The sequence below is a fragment of the Panthera pardus genome, unplaced genomic scaffold (genome assembly GCF_024362965.1).
Source record: "Panthera pardus isolate Hobbes unplaced genomic scaffold, ASM2436296v1 HiC_scaffold_10, whole genome shotgun sequence".
In the NCBI taxonomy this organism is placed as follows: Eukaryota; Metazoa; Chordata; class Mammalia; order Carnivora; family Felidae; genus Panthera; species Panthera pardus.
In genome coordinates this window covers 94,450,019-94,466,108 of record NW_026526655.1, presented here as the reverse complement: position 1 = coordinate 94,466,108, position 16,090 = coordinate 94,450,019, and the positions used below count along the sequence as shown (strand labels likewise).

At 37.2% G+C, this 16,090-nt stretch overlaps 1 protein-coding gene across 4 annotated transcripts in view; it reads right to left on the bottom strand.

Moving 5' to 3' along the window:
* The window catches only part of ZRANB3 (zinc finger RANBP2-type containing 3), a 303,348-nt gene that overhangs the window by 75,919 nt on the left and 211,339 nt on the right, over positions 1 to 16,090 (bottom strand). For all 4 annotated transcript variants that reach the window (XM_053909315.1, XM_053909305.1, XM_053909304.1 and 1 more), the window contains 2 exons: positions 10,756 to 10,927; positions 8,340 to 8,456 (listed from right to left, as the gene is read on the bottom strand). In XM_053909315.1, the coding sequence (XP_053765290.1) occupies positions 8,340 to 8,456; positions 10,756 to 10,927 (289 nt within the window). The remainder of the gene's footprint in view (positions 1 to 8,339; positions 8,457 to 10,755; positions 10,928 to 16,090) is intronic.

Here is a 16,090-nt window from a genome sequence, read left to right as displayed (position 1 = left end):
CATTGCTCAGAACCCTTAGGACAAACTATAAACTATGATCTTTATGATAGGGTTACTGCTCTCTCTGATCTTCAACTAGTCTCAGAATTCCTCCCTGACACTTCATGTTTTGGCTATGATGACCTACTTTTGATTCCCTAAATATGCCTTTTCTGGCCAATCTTTGTGAGTTTGCACAAACTATTCATCTGTCTTGACATACACTCTATCGACCCCAAACGATTCCCATTTCACTTCCCCTCTACTCTAGTTGGCTAAATCACACTTGATTCCTTGGGATATCTTTTCTGAACTCTCAAGACTGGGATACATGTCTTATCCAAAGTGCTTCCAACATATCTTGTTTTTAATTTGAACATTAAATATACTGGGCTGTAGTTGAACATTTATTTTACTGTCTTCTCCAACAGACTGCAAGTTCCTTCAAAGATAGACAATGTATCTTGTTCAACATTCCTTCCTTCCTATCACCAAGCATGATCCTTGCTAGATAGCAAGCACTCAATATATATTTGTTGAATAAGTCATGAAAACACATAACCAAAAAAAGGAAGTCTCAACACTAGTATGCATGTAACATAGTAGCCAATTTATAATCTGTGGTATTCCAAAAGTCCATTTATAAATTGGTTTGGTAGCCCTCTGAAACACATTTTTTCATAGAAACATTATTACATGTAGTCTAAAACTAGCTACTTCCTCCAAAGTCTATTTCGTCTATAATGTAGACAAACTGTATTATTTACAGTTACTACAGACCCTGACTGTTGGATATCACTAATGCTGGGGAAAATGTATTAAGAATTCCAACTCAGCAATGCCATGAATTGTTTCTGGCTGCTGTCCAGAAATAGAAATACAGAGTTCCAGTTTACATAGGTAGTTGAGGACAAAGGTTCTAACAGGAAGGAATGAAAAAGGACTAAACACTGGGAATTAGGGTAGCAAGGACTGATCTTCTGCTGCCATTAATCTTTGGGAACATTTCCAGTCTGGGGAAAACTGACTTTTCCTCGCCTTTCTCTCCTTTCAAGGATCCTAGGAATCAGGTGCCAATTTTCTACTGATTGCTGATACTTGTCTGACATCCAACTAGGATTTTTCACCACAGATTTGAAATTATCTAAAAGGTTCTCATATATACTCTTTCTACAGAAGCAAGCATTCTGTACTCAGTATCAGGTACTTAGAAAGCTAAGCAAGCAAGCAAACAAGAAAAAAACAGCTATTAAATCTTGGAAAAACAACAGTTGTCAAACAAAAGAAATGTAATTATAGCTCAACTGTGAAATGTTTAACAAAGTCATTATATTGTAAACAATGAACACTGATCAAACCAAAAATTTTAACATGGCAAAATGGAGCAGGGGAAATGTATTGCAAATATTTTCTTCCCATCTGTATTTTACATTTTCTTTTTCCTAACAAAACAGGTAGAGGAAGAATCCCAAGCAGGCTCTCGCTGTCAGTGCAAAGCCCGACGCAGAGCTCAATCTCACAAACCCCAAGATCATGACCTGAGCTGAAATCAGAGTCCCGTGCTTAACGGACTGAGCCATTCAAGCTCCCCTCAGGTAACTTTTTATCTATGGTGCAAAACAATGGTCCAAGGCTCATTTTTCCCCCTATGGATATTCAATTGTCTCAACATTATTCTTTGAAAAGACTATCATTTCCCTATTGAGTTATCTTATCTCATTCCCTAACATCAATTGACAATCTATATGAAGGTCTATTTCTGGACTCTCTTTTTTGGTTCACTAATCTAAATGGCTATCTTTATGCCAATTATCACAAAGTCTTAATTACTGTAACTTTATTCTAAGTATTTATATCATGCAGTATGCGTCTTTCAACTTTGTTCAGGATTAATTTGGCTAAAGTTAAGTCCTTTGTGCTGCCTCATAAATTTTACATGCAGCTTGTTAGTTAATTTCTACAAAAGACTACAGGGATTTTGATTAGCATTGCAGTGAAAATATAAGTTAATTTACAGAGAAACGGGATCTTAACAATATTGAATCCTCTAATTCATGAACATGATCTACCTCGCCATTTATTTAAGCTTGCTTTGTATTCTCTAGACCATGTTTTGTAGTTTTCAGTTATATTTTGTTGAATTTATCTCAAAGTAGGTCATGTTTATTGATGTTATTGCAAATTGTATTTTTTAAATTTGAACTTGCAATTTTTTATTGCCAGTATATAAAACTACAAATGATTTTTGTATTTGAACATGAATCCTGCAACCTTGATAAATTCACTCAGTTCTAGTGGCTTCAGTGTTCTTGGATTTTCCATGCAGACAATCATGTTGTCTGTATACTTCTTCCTTTTCAATCTGTGTACCTTTTATTTGTTTTTCTAGCCTTATTACATAGTTATAAGAACAATGTTAAACCAAACAATGTTGGACAGAAGTGGTGAGAACAGATTCTCTTGTAATGTTCTAGATTTTAAGGGAATAGCATTCTGTCTTTGAGCATGAAGTATGATGTTAATTGTAAGTTTTTCACAAATGCCTTTTATTCAGATGATAAAGTCCTTTTCTATTCCTTGTTTGCTGAGAGATTTTATTATAAATGAATGTGGCAAGGCAACTGTTTCAGCTCTGAGGCTGAGGATAAGGAGATATGCTACTGGCTGAGAAGGGTTGGATAGGACTGCTGGCTTGGTTCTGTACCCAAGTGAGGCTGGAGAATGGGCTCCACATTTGCCTGGATTTTCTGGTCAGGCTTACTAGATGATCAGGTCTGGGTGCTATGTTTGGTTATAGATGGAGTAACGAATTCGTTTCCCTGCCCTGGCAGGGCAGCAAGACAGGACCCAGGGACTGTAAGGTTAATGGTTTGGGGACCCAAATCAGGCAAGACTATATACTGGCCAGGTGAAGCCACCAGTTTTGCTGTGCAGATGAGGGAAGCCATAGGCTATATTCTCTGTTCAAAAGTCACTATGCATGGGCTGTTAGATGGGCTATGCAGATACCATATGCTCTGGTAAGGTTTTCTGATTGGGTAGACTGGAGGCTGTATTCACTAATAAGTGGGGCCATAAATTGTTTCCCTGCCCAAGTGCAGTGGGAGAAGCAGCTACAATGCTAGTAAAGCTCTTTGTTGTCTTAAACTCAAGCTGACCTGTACCCCAAATTCCCTAGCTGAACAGGTGTCTGGCTTTGCTCTGCAAACTATCAACTCTGCCTGCCCTTCTACTGGCTCAGGTGCTTCTGGGCTACATAGCTTTCAGGTATTCTCACTAGCCCCTCTGGTCAGATGAGGCCAGGAATCAGAGTGGGTAGGTACAGTTATGTCTCACCCTTGCCTCAGCTGGAAAGAGGGACTGCTCTAGGTTACTCTCAATTTCCCGAATAGGCTCTCTGTTTGGGAGCTACTGTCAGCCTTGGATATGAATTAAGGCCTGTGCTTAGCACAGGAATCCTCATGCCTGGAACTGGCTTTGCTCTGGGGGCAATCAGCTTGGCCCACTTGCCCCTTGGCTTGAGTGTTACTATGCTGCACAACTTCCAGATGTTTTCACTAGCCCCTCTGGTCAAATGTAGCCAGGAGACATTCTCTGTAGCAGGTGGGGCTATGACTAACCTCGCTGCCTGGGCATGGACAAACTGGCCTCTACAGTGGGTGAAAATCCTCATATGATATGAATTAAGCAGATATGCACCCTGCTGTGCTCGTTGGTCAGAGTGTGTCACTGATGTTGTTCTGCACATGAGCAAAGTCACCCATTGGGATAATAACAATGATGTTGCAGGTACAAACTCAGTGTGCCAAGGTTTAGGTGCTGGTTATTGCAAGCTCCTCCCTGCTTCTCTGTCACTGTCAAATTCCCACTGATTGAGCCTCACAAGCTTCCCTGCAATCCCCATGGATAAAGATCAAAGTAGTGGCTCTGGCAGGGCAACCCATAATACTGGGGTGGGGGGTAGGGTGGTGCTGCTGGTGCTGGTTTTTGCCATGGATTTTCTTTTTCTGCTGGAGGAGCCAAAGGCTCAGGGGGAATATCCTCAAATGGTGCTACATTGACTAAGGGGTACAGCTATGCAGTCAACATGTAGCCACTTCTCTTACCCTTATAATGTGGTCTGTCTTGGTCTTTAGGGTATGGGGGAGAGGGGGGAAGGAAGGGATGTTTCAGCCTTACCCCTGTGTGCTAAGATTCTCTTAGGGGTATCTTCTTCCTGAATACTTGTGAGTTATTGTTCTTGTGAGGAGTAACAAATTCAGGAACAACCTATGTTGTCATCTTAGTGACCTATCAATTTCCTCTTTAATCCTGGAAATAATCTTTGTTCTGAAGTCTCTATTATCTGATATTACAGTATTTACACATCAGCTTTCCTTTGATTATGTTTGCATGATATAACTTTTTTCATCCATTTATTTTTAACGTTTAGCCTTCATACATAAAAATAATTTTTTTGCAGATATCATGATTTATGCGATGTGACACTTCCTACCATTTAACTTGGTGGGTTTAGATCATTTACATTCTATGTAATTATTGATAAAACTAGATTAAAACCCAACATCTTATTAGTTGTGTTCTGATTGAGCCAGTTGTTCTTTTTCCTTTCTTTTCTGCCTTTTTTGGATTAATTTAGATTTCTTTTTTGTCATTAGATTATTGTGTCCATTATATGTACATTTTAAAATGTTTTATCTTGAAATAATTTTAGACACACCAGAGGTTGCAAAAAAATAATAGTTTCTGTGTAACCTTAATCTAGCTTCCCTAATGATAATTTCTTATATAACCATAGTACCAGGAAAATGGCATTGGTATAATAACACTTTCTACCATCATAATTCCATTGTTTTGAAAATGTTATAAAAAATGGTGTCGCATATGTAAACATTTGAGACTGGCTTCTTTCCATCAGTATGAGACCTCTGGATTCATCCAGTTTGTTGTGTTTATCAATAGTTCATTCCTTCTTTTTTTTTTTTTTAAGTTTATTTATTTTTGAGAGAGAGAGAATGAAAGATAGCAGGGGAGGGGCAGAGAGAGAAGGAGAGAGAGAGAATCCCAAGCAGGCTCCACACCATCAGTGCAGAGGCTGATGCAGGGCTCGAACTCACAAACCTTGAGATCATGACCTGAGCCAAAATCAAGAGTCAGACACTTAACCGACTGAGTCAACCAGGCGCCCCAATAGTTCAATTCCTCTTAACTGAGTATTCCATTGTATGGATATACTACAATTTGTTTGAAGGACATTTGGACTCATAAAGGAGTCTGTGTAAACCAAAGTTTTCATTGCTCTAGGATCTTGGCTCAGGTCATAATCTTATGGTCATGAGATTGAGCCCTACATTGGGCTCCATGCTGAGCATGGAGATGGCTTAAGATTTTCTCTTGCCTCCCCTGCTCACACATGCATGCTGTCTCTTTCTCAAAAAAACTAAAAATAAATAAAATATTCATATTTATTCTGAAATTCTCCACCTTTTCATGTATACTGTTTACCTTTGCCACTAGATCATTTAACATATTATTCATAGCTTTCTACAAGACCTTGTCTAATAGTTCTACAGTCTAAGTCATTTATCAGTTTGACTTTATTATTTGCTTTATCTCTTGAGAATGGATTATTTTTTTAAAAAATTACTTTTGTTTATTTCATAATTTCTATTATGTGTGAGAAATTATATGTAGAAAAATAGAACAGTCTGAGATAATTGATACTTATACCCAGAAATGGGCATGCTTTTTTTTTTTTGAGGGGGGGTGATCAGGATGATAGTGTGGGAAGGAGTGAGACAATCTCGTCAGTAATGAGTTTTATTTAGGTCCCCTTATATTTAGGTTCTTTTTTTGTTACATTTGCCTTCAATACACAACAAACTTTGAACTCCCCCAGCAATAGGATGCTTCTACCTTGTGCTAGTATGTGCCAAGGTTTTTTGTTTTGTTTTTTTTTTAGGTATTCCAGCTGCATACTCCAGTTGTCCCTACATGCCTGCACTGAAGACTCATGTCTCTCTCCCTTGACAGACTGATCTTCATGGTTTCTCAGTGTTAAGTTCCTGGTAGGGGGCAGGGGACCTCTTAAGTCTCCTAGTACCAACTCAATGTAAGGCAGGCCCCTTGATCCAGCTGAGCCTTACAGGTGGGACTTCCCTGGAGTTTCTGCCTCTCCCCCGGCTATAATGGATCTCTGTCTCATAACAGTGCAAGTTCCTGATTTCGATAGGGTTTTCTGCTAGCCTGCACGGGTAGATAGCTTTTGTTACGAACCAGCACCCGGAAGCAATTTTGCTTAATATAAGGTTCTGGAAGAAGGTACTGGACTTAGTAGTCCACTAATGGTGGTGCTCTATGATCTTCTAGTCAGCACCTGGTAGAGGCCAATGGAAATAAAGCTTCTGAGTGAGTGTGGACTTGCTGTGTCAAGACCCCCTTATTCTGAATAGTCAGGATAGCCCATGCCAAGTCTTTATAATTTTCTTAAAATTTTAGCCATTTTCTTTTTATCCACTTTTATGGTAACTACCCTCATGCTAACCTTGCTCTGTCAGGTAATAAATTTTCATGTTTCATCTTTCCTCTCAACAAACTCAATAAAAGAAGAAAGTTTTCTGAACCTAAGAAAGCATATCTATGAAAAACTTAAAGATAACATCATAATTAATGGTGAAAGGCTGAATGCTTTCCCCCTATGGATGACAGCAAGGCAAAGTTGTTCAATCGTATTGCTTCTACTCAAAACTGTATTTGCATTCCTTCAATGTGATAGTCAAGAAAAATAAATAAAAGATTACACCCATGTCTTTACGTGCAGACAAAATGATGTTCTATACAGAAAATCCCACACAATTTACCAAAAATCCATAAGCATTAATAAGTGAGCTTAGCAAAATCAAAGGACAAAAGTTCAATAAATAAAAAGAGACAATAATTCTGCATTTAGCAATAAAAAGTAGAAATTTAAATTTAAAAATACTATTTACAAGTGCCTAAAAAGACGTGAAATCACTAGAATAAATCTAGCAAAATGTATTCACTGAGACTAGAAAACAAGGCTAGGAGAAATTAAAGAAGACACTCTTTCCATAGATCAGGAAATTCAATAGTATTAAGAAGTCAGTTCTTCCAAGTGAATTTATAATTCAAAATAATTCCAATCAAAATTGTATATACTTAACAAACTAATTGTAAAACTCATCAGGCTTTTTATAAAATTTAACCTGTGTCTTCCATATGACCCAACCATTCTATTCCTGGTTATTTACTCAAGGGAAATGAAAATCTGTCCATATAAAGATCTGTACGTGAATGATCACAGCAATTTTACTCACAGTGGCCCAAACTCATAAGACACACCAAATGGTCATTAGCTGGTGAAGGAATAAATCCATACACTAGAATATTATTCAGAAATAAAAATGGAAAAAACGAAATGACATAGGCAAAAACATGGATCAGTATTCAGAAGCTTTATGCTAAGTGAAAGAAGCCAGACACAAGACTATATACTATATGATTCTATTTTTGTAACATTCAGGAAAACACAAACCTACAGTGATAGAAAGCAGATGTGTGAATGCTGAGGTGCAGAGGGTGGGTGTGAGGCAAAGGACTACAAAGGTGCATGAAAGAACTTTTTGTGGTAATGGAAATATTCTTTATCTTGATGATGCTGGTGATTGACTCTATGTATTGGACAAGTCTCATCAGGCTATACATTTTAAAAGGATGAATTTCACTGAATGTAAATTATACCTTAATATACCTTACTTAAAAAATTATCTTATAAAAAAATCTCAGAATTGGAAAGGAATGACACTCATTAGCATGTCTAAGTTCTACCATGCTAGTAAAAACAACAATGTGTGATGAATCTACTTTATATTCAAACTGAGATTTAAAACTCTAACACCTCTAATTTGCACTTTTAGACAAATAGAATATGAGCACATCTATCTCTGTAGGGAACAAGAAACACAATACCAATTAAAAATGATTGACTTAAATAAAAAAAAAACATTATTTGTAGCAGTTATGTAGCAAAAGCCACAGAAAAATCTGATGACAAAGATGAATATATTTATGTTCTTTAAATGAAAAAGTGTAAAGCGTATTATACTCCCTCATCAAAGTGTACCCATATATTGGAAAGGATCAGTATATGGACCAATATAACGGTGTTTATTATACCATTGTTTATGTTGAATATGTCTGAATTTTTCCATAAAAGAGAGTTAAAAAATTAAATGGCAAAGACATGCTGTAGTATGCAAATAAGCTGTTGAAATATAAGCATTAAAATACATTAAATAATTTGTATCAAGACAAATACATGATGTCCCAGCAATGAGTACCTTGGCAATAGCAGTTTGTTTAAACATGCGAGTAATCAACCCCATGACAGTCTCGGTGGCACCTGAATTTGGAGCTCTCATTAATTTTTCCCACTCCTCAAAACTGGTATTCAATTCCTGTGTGGGAGAAAATAATAATGTTTAGAAATACAACATAAAGAACAGAAAAGCAACTAATGCAATAATGAATTATGTCCTACTCTTTTTTCTTTTTTCTTTGGAAAGATACAAAAAGAAATTCTCAAAGACACCAATGTGTTCATTTAAAAACATCAATATGGGGCGCCTGGGTGGCTCAGTCGGTTGAGTGTCCAACTTCGGCTCAGATCATGATCTCGTGGTTTGTGGGTTGGAGCCCACCGTGTTGGGCTCTGTGTTGACAGCTCACAGCCTGGAGCCTACTTTGGATTCTGTGTCTCCCTCTCTCTGCCCCTCCCCTGCTTGTGCTCTGTCTCTCAAAAATAAATAAATGTTAAAAAAAACACCTTTTTTTAAAACATCAATATGGAGACAGGTCAGTCACATGTTCACACCAATGACAAAAACCAATGAAAAGCTGTGGGTGAAAGCCAAGCCCTTTGCTAATACCATAAATCAAACAATGGGAGCGTCCCCATATGGAAAAACATTTTGTAAAGTAAAAATAAAAGTCTGTATACATAAGAAAGGAAAATAGTGAAAATATATACAGCAGAAGGTATTTTTTTTTCAATATATGAAATTTATTGTCAAATTGGTTTCCATACAACACCCAGTGCTCATCCCAACAGGTGCCCTCCTCAATACCCATCATCCACCCTTCCCTCCCTCCCAACCCCCATCAACCCTCAGTTTGTTCTCAGTTTTTAACAGTCTCTTATGCTTTGGCTCTCTCCCACTCTAACCTCTTTTTTTTTTTCCCTTCCCCTCCCCCATGGGTTTCTGTTAAGTTTCTCAGGATCCACATAAGAGTGAAAACATATGGTATCTGTCTTTCTCTGTATGGCTTATTTCACTTAGCATCACACTCTCCAGTTCCATCCATGTTGCTACAAAGGGCCATATTTCATTCTTTCTCATTGCCATGTAGTACTCCATTGTGTATATAAACCACAATTTCTTTATCCATTCATCAGTTGATGGACATTTAGGCTCTTTCCACAATTTGGCTATTGTTGAGAGTGCCAGCAGCAGGTATTTTGATAAAGAAATCGGATTTCATTTAAGTAAGCATAAAGACTTGAGGAATATTAGCAAAATAAAAATGTAACATAGTCACATATTGACTCTTATTTTTATTTCTTTTTTTTAATGTCTATTTATTTATTTTGAGAGAGAGAGAGTGTGTGTGTGTGTGTGAGGAGGGGAGGGGCAGAGAGAGGGAGAGAGACAGAATCCCTAGCAGGCTCCATGCTGACAGCATACAGCCCAATACATGACTCTATCCCATGAACTGTGAGATCATTACCTGAGCTAAAATCAAGAGTGTGATGCCTAACTGACTGAGTCAAGCAGGTACCCCTGTTTTTCTTTCTAATGCTAACATAATGGATAAAGAAAATCAGATCATTTTATTTTACCAATAACATATTGCTCAATGTTTACAAAATGTCTACCTTAAGCTTTCAAGATAAAACAACATAATGAATAGTCTTTGTCGACAAAGTCTTGTCCAGATTTAAAGCAATTTCAGAGAATATATAAGCATTGCACTCCCTAAAAGTAAATGTAGGTCAGGATTTCTAAGGACCTTCACATCTTCCATCATGATCACAGTTTTAAGATCTCAAGAAGCCTACCTCCAATTTACTCTAGAAGATAGCTCAAACTTGAAAAAAATCCTAGAGCAAGAAACACAACTCCCTCCCTAATTATTAGGCTTCACACCCTACAGATCCTTAGAATTCTTAATACTAAATTTTTGTTGCAGTTGAAGTGCTTTTTTTCTATAGTGAGCAGAAATTTTTTTCAATCAGTAGGATACGGAATCTTTTCACATTATTTGATGACTGAAGTTAATTACTTCCTGTTCTTGTCTTAAAATGGTACAAAGCCAGTTCATATGTTCTATTAATTAAACCTATTTTAAGAAAGCAGACTTTTCCTTCTATGAAATATCAATATGTACAATCTTTCATAGTATAATTTAAAATGACTTAAAGTAAGACTTCCAATTGGGGCACTTGAGTTGGTCAGTTGGTTAAGTGTCCGACTCTTAGGTTTCAGCTCAGGTCATGATCTCATGGATCGTGAGTTCAAGACCTGCATCAGCCTCTGCACTGACAGTGCAGAACCTGCTTGGGATTCTCTCTCTTTCCCTCTCTCTCTGCCCCTCCCCTGCTCACACACACACACACACTCTCTCTCTCTCAAAATAAATAAACTTTAAAAAAAATCAAAAAAGAAAAAAGACTTCCAATCAAACACATGTTCTTACCTTGGCAGCTGCTGATGGAAGATCAAAGGGAATCCGCTGCCTGACTTTAGGGGGCAGCTGGGTTAAAACATCAGTCTTCAATCTTCTAATCATTATGTCACTTAGTAGATGATGAAGTTCATTCAGATTTGATGCCCCTCTATAATCCCACTGAGGCCTTTTACCAAAAAATCTGTTAACATGCAGAAAAATTATGTTGCAAAGCTGACTGTTAGAGCAGGAAAACAATTTTTCCAGGTTTTTTTTTCCTTTTAATGATAAGGAGCCCAGACACTGTTTTTACTGTTGTTTCTGAATGCAAATTAGTTTCTAAAAGCTCAGCTTGAGAAATAGTAATAAGATTACATATTACTCTCAGGCACAGAAAATGTTAATTGTCTAACATACTGCTTATGCTGAGTTAATGCAAGACTCGAATGAACTGATAACTTTAACTACCACTGGCATTTTGGGTGGGCTCACAAATCGCAGTGTGCTAAACAGATCTAGCCCCATGTAGGCACTACTTGCCAGTGTACCAGCTAGTCTACATAACAATCAAACCACCTAGAACACTGCCATAATCTCTAAGAGAAGGTATCTCCCACTCTGCTGTTAAGCATAACAGATTCATCACTTGGTGATCTCTTCTTCCTTTGAAACCACTGGACAGACAGTAAAGGAAATTAAAAAAAAAAAAAAAAAGACACAAACCCACTATGAAGAGAGGAGGGGAGAGAAAAAATCATAGGATAAAAAAAACTCAACATATATTTGTAAATCAATGCTGACAGACTAATGGTAGCTAATTTGGCAAAAGCAAAGAAACCACAACTTAAAGTGCTTGCAAAAGTGAACACATCCTCTAGACCTTTGAGAAGATCAGAAGTTAGAAGAACCAAGCCTTGAGGGTGTAAAGAAAAGAGTTGGAATCTACTGGATCTACTGAACCTACGGATCAAGAGAGCTGGCCTAATAATATCCCCCTATCATGACAACCTAAAAACTACCCACAAAATTCCCAATCATCTTCTAGGGCCCATACTATTGAAGATAGCTGGTAGAGAATAATTAACAACAGGAAAACTCCTGTTAGGTTGTATCATGATTACTGACATTAATATTTAAATGATTATTCATTTTAATGGCATTGTGGTGGTATTTTAGGACAATAGTGTCAATTTGAGAAACTTGAAACTCGTTGACTTTATTTTTTTAATTAAATGTATTTTGATAACAAACATACAAGATTAGTATAGACAACATTAAAAACATGCATTTGCATGTAGAATCAACTAGAAAAGTAGAGTGAATGGATGCAACTACCGTATGAGAAAATGAGAGATATTATTTGGTTGTGATCAATAAGAAATTCACTTCTTGTTTATTATTTTTTAATTTTTATTTTGAGGCAGCGGAAGGGCAGAGGGAGAGGGAGATGGAAAATCTTAAGCAGGCTCCCTTGATCTAATGACCTGTGAAATCATGACCTGAATCAAAATCAAGAGTTGGAGGCTTAATCAACTAAGCAACCCAGAAACCCCTCAAATTCACTTGTTATTTAAAAGAAAAACTAAGCGCTGGCATTGTAAAAGAAGAAAAAAAAAAGCCTTACTAGATTTATTTATAATTGCTATAAATTATATTATTGAAGTTGACTTCCTTTAATGTCTTATGTCCCCCAAATTTATATTAAAAATTTATATACTAATGAAATTGGAAGAATAACTTGCCAATACCCAATTATGTCACCATTTTTTCCATTCACAATCATATAATTAGGTACATTTTGACCTCCTGGTAAAAAAATATATATATACACATATATATATTTAATTACTAAAATATTTTTAAATTTTTAAAAATAATTTAAATAATTTAATTATTAAAATAATAATTAAAATATCAAAATATACCTATATATCTATATCCAATGTTCAGATATATATATATATCCAATGTTCAGAACTACCAATGATAGGAAAAACAGGTTGAATCTTTTGTTTTTTGAGAATGAAATGTTTACAATTAAAATGAATTCTGCACACTCTCCATCTATGCAATACAGTGTGCAGGTATACAACATGCTAGGTGGAGGTCTTCTGGCACAAGTGTTCCATAATGGCAGGGACAGCACACAGATGTCTTCACACAGGCCAACCACATGGGCCTCACTTGCCTCATCCAGAGCACCAATATTTGTGCTCTGAAAGGGCAAGTCTGTTTAGAAGTCAGAGCAATCTAATTTCAGATGGAACTGTATCATAACAGGCAAACGTTTCCTCACTCCTCCAGGAAAGGATGCACTATGGAGAGAAGCTTTTATAGCCAGTTGCCTCTGGGGTGCTTTATCACTGATTGATTGCAAGCCCTGTGCCTGGTATGAGCTATGGTTTAGAGAAATCCTTTCTCCCAACACCCTTTCTCTTTAGGCTAGAGTCAGACTGCTAGAGGTGGCCCTCTTTAGAGTGTTGGCAGGCCACATGCTGCAGAACACCCTGCCTCAAGTTTGGGGTATAAAGGGGAAATGAGATGGGGAGGGGAGGCTAAAAGATATGTCACTTATAAATGTCTGGTCTCTTCCTGCTAAATTTGATGGTAAATACATATACTTTTAGAATAGCCTGTTCTTTTGTTTAAGCAGCTTTACTGAGATGTAATTCATAATGCCATATAATTCACCCACTTAAAGTACACAATTCAATGATTTCTCATGTCCTCTCAGTTATGACCAACCATCACCACAGTAAATGTTAGAACGTTTTCAACATCTCAAGAAGGAACCCCATAATCTTTAGCTATCAATCCCTTAACCACTGTCCTGCCCCCAAAACCTAAGCAACCATTAATCCATTTTTTATCTCAAAGGATTTCCCTAAACTTTCATAGACAGAGAATTAATAGTGTATAGTCTCTTGTGACTGTACCCCTCACTTTACTAATTTTGTAATGTTTTCAAGGTTCACCCATGCTGTAGCATATATTCATTTTTTAGGGCTAAATAATATTCCATTATATGGATATACCATCCCATTTATCTGTTGACAGACATTTCGGTTGTTTCCAACTTTTGGCTTTTATAAATAATGTTCCTGAAAGCATTCACGTACAAGTATTTGTTTGGACATATATTTTTCATTACTCTTGGGTATATACCTTGTGTTGAAAAGCTGAGTCATATGGTACAACTACATTTAACCATTTGAGAAAGTGCCAGGTAGTTTTCCAAAGCAGCTATATCAGATCACATTACCACTAACAGTGTTCAAGGGATCCAATTTTTCCAAAACCTTACCAATACTTGTAATCTGACTTTTTTTTTAATGTTTATTTTTGAGAGAGAGGGAGAGAGAGAGAGAGACAGAGAGAGAGAGCACAAGTGAGGGAGCAGCAGAGAGAGAAGGAGACACAGAATCTGAAGCAGGCTCCAGGCTCTGAGCTGTCAGCACAGAGCCTGACACAGGGTTTGAACTCATGAACCATGAGATCATGACCTGAGCCAAAGTTGGACCCTCAATCAACTGAAACACCCAGGCAACCCTAACAAAATGGTCATTTGACTTTTTGATTCCAGCCATCCTAGTGGGAATGAAATGGTAGCTCACTGAGGTTTTGATTTGCATTTTTCTGACGATTAATGATGCCATTTTTTTTTTTCATGTGCTTTTGGCCATTTGCAGGTCTTCTTTGGAGAAACGTCTATGCAAACCCTTTGCCATTAAAAAAATTTTTTTTAAATGTTTATTTTTGAGTGAGAGAGAGAGAGAGAGAGAGAGAGAGAGAGAGAAAGCGAGCGGAGAGGGGCAGAGAGAGATGGAGAGAATACCAAGCAGACTCTGCCCTAACAGTACAAAGCCACATGTGGGGCTCGAACGCATGAACTGTGAGATCATAACCTAAGCCAAAATTGGGTGCTCAACCAATGAAGCCTGTATTCAAGAAACAGTATTTTACCAGAGAATAATCTGTTAGGATTTTATTAGAGCCTGACTGCTCTAGAAGAGAAATAGCCACCTCCATTCCCCTGTAGCCATACTTTCTTGGCTAAGTGGGGAAAAGCGACTGAGAAGCACTGGTTTATTTCACAGTCTAGGCATATGAGTTCAACAAAAGATTGAGACCTATGGACTATAAAAACCTTCCCCTCCCTCCACAACTTATACCACTACATTACCAGAAGTCACTTACTAAAGTTCTTTTCACTTGGTTAATCATGTCCACCTTTCAATAAAAAAAACTATTATAAGGCATACTTAAAGGTAAAAAAACAGTCTGAAGAGACGGAGCAAGCATCAGAATCAGAGTTATATATGTCAGGAATGCTGTAATTTTTTTAAAAATATGATAAATATGATAAGGCTATTAATGGGAAAGGTAAACAAGCAAGAATAAATGGATAATATATGCAGAGATAAGGAAATGCTAAGAAAGAATAAAAATGAAATGCAGGGGCACCTGGGTGGCTCAGTCAGTTGAGCTTTTGACTTCAGCTCAGGTCATGATCTCACGGTCTGTGAGTTTGAGCCCCGCATTGGGCTCTGTGCTGACAGCTCGGAGCCTGGAGCCTGCTTCGGATTCTGTGTCTCCCTCTCTCTCTGCCCCTCTCCTGTTCATGTGCAGTATGAAAAATGCCTTTAATGGTCCCATTAATAGACTGGACATGGCTGAGAAGAGACTCTCTAAGCTTCAGGATATAATAGAAAATCCCCAAACTGAAAAGCTTAAGGAAAAAAGACTTGGAGCACTGGGGTGGTTCAGTTGGTCAAGTGACTGAGTCCTGATTTCAGCTCAGGTCATAATCTCACAGTTCATGAGATTGAGCCCCGTGTCAGGCTCCATGCTGACAGCACAGTGCCTGCTTGATACTCCCTATCTATCTCTCTCTCTCTACTCCTCCCCTGCTCTCTCTCTCTCAAAATAAATAAATTTTAAAAAGACTGAAAGCAACGTAATAGAGCATCCAAAAACTATGGGAAAAACTATAAAAAGTGTAACATACAAATAATGGGAATACCAGAAGAAGAAGAAAGAGAGAATGTAAGAGAAGAAATATTTGAAATAATAATGACAGAACTATTCTATTTAATGTCAAGACACCAAAACACTGAACCAGAAAGTTCAAGGAACATCTAGCAGGATATACCCCAAACACTGTACCTACACACATCATATTCAAACTTCAGAAAATCAAAGATAAAATCTTGAGAGAAAGTCAAAATTTTAGGAAAAAACATAGTGCCTATACAGGAGCAAAAGTAAGAATTACATACAACTTCACCTCTTTAACACAACAAGAGAGCGAAGAGAAATATTTCAAGTGGTGAAAGAAAAAATTCACCAACCTAGAATTCTGTAT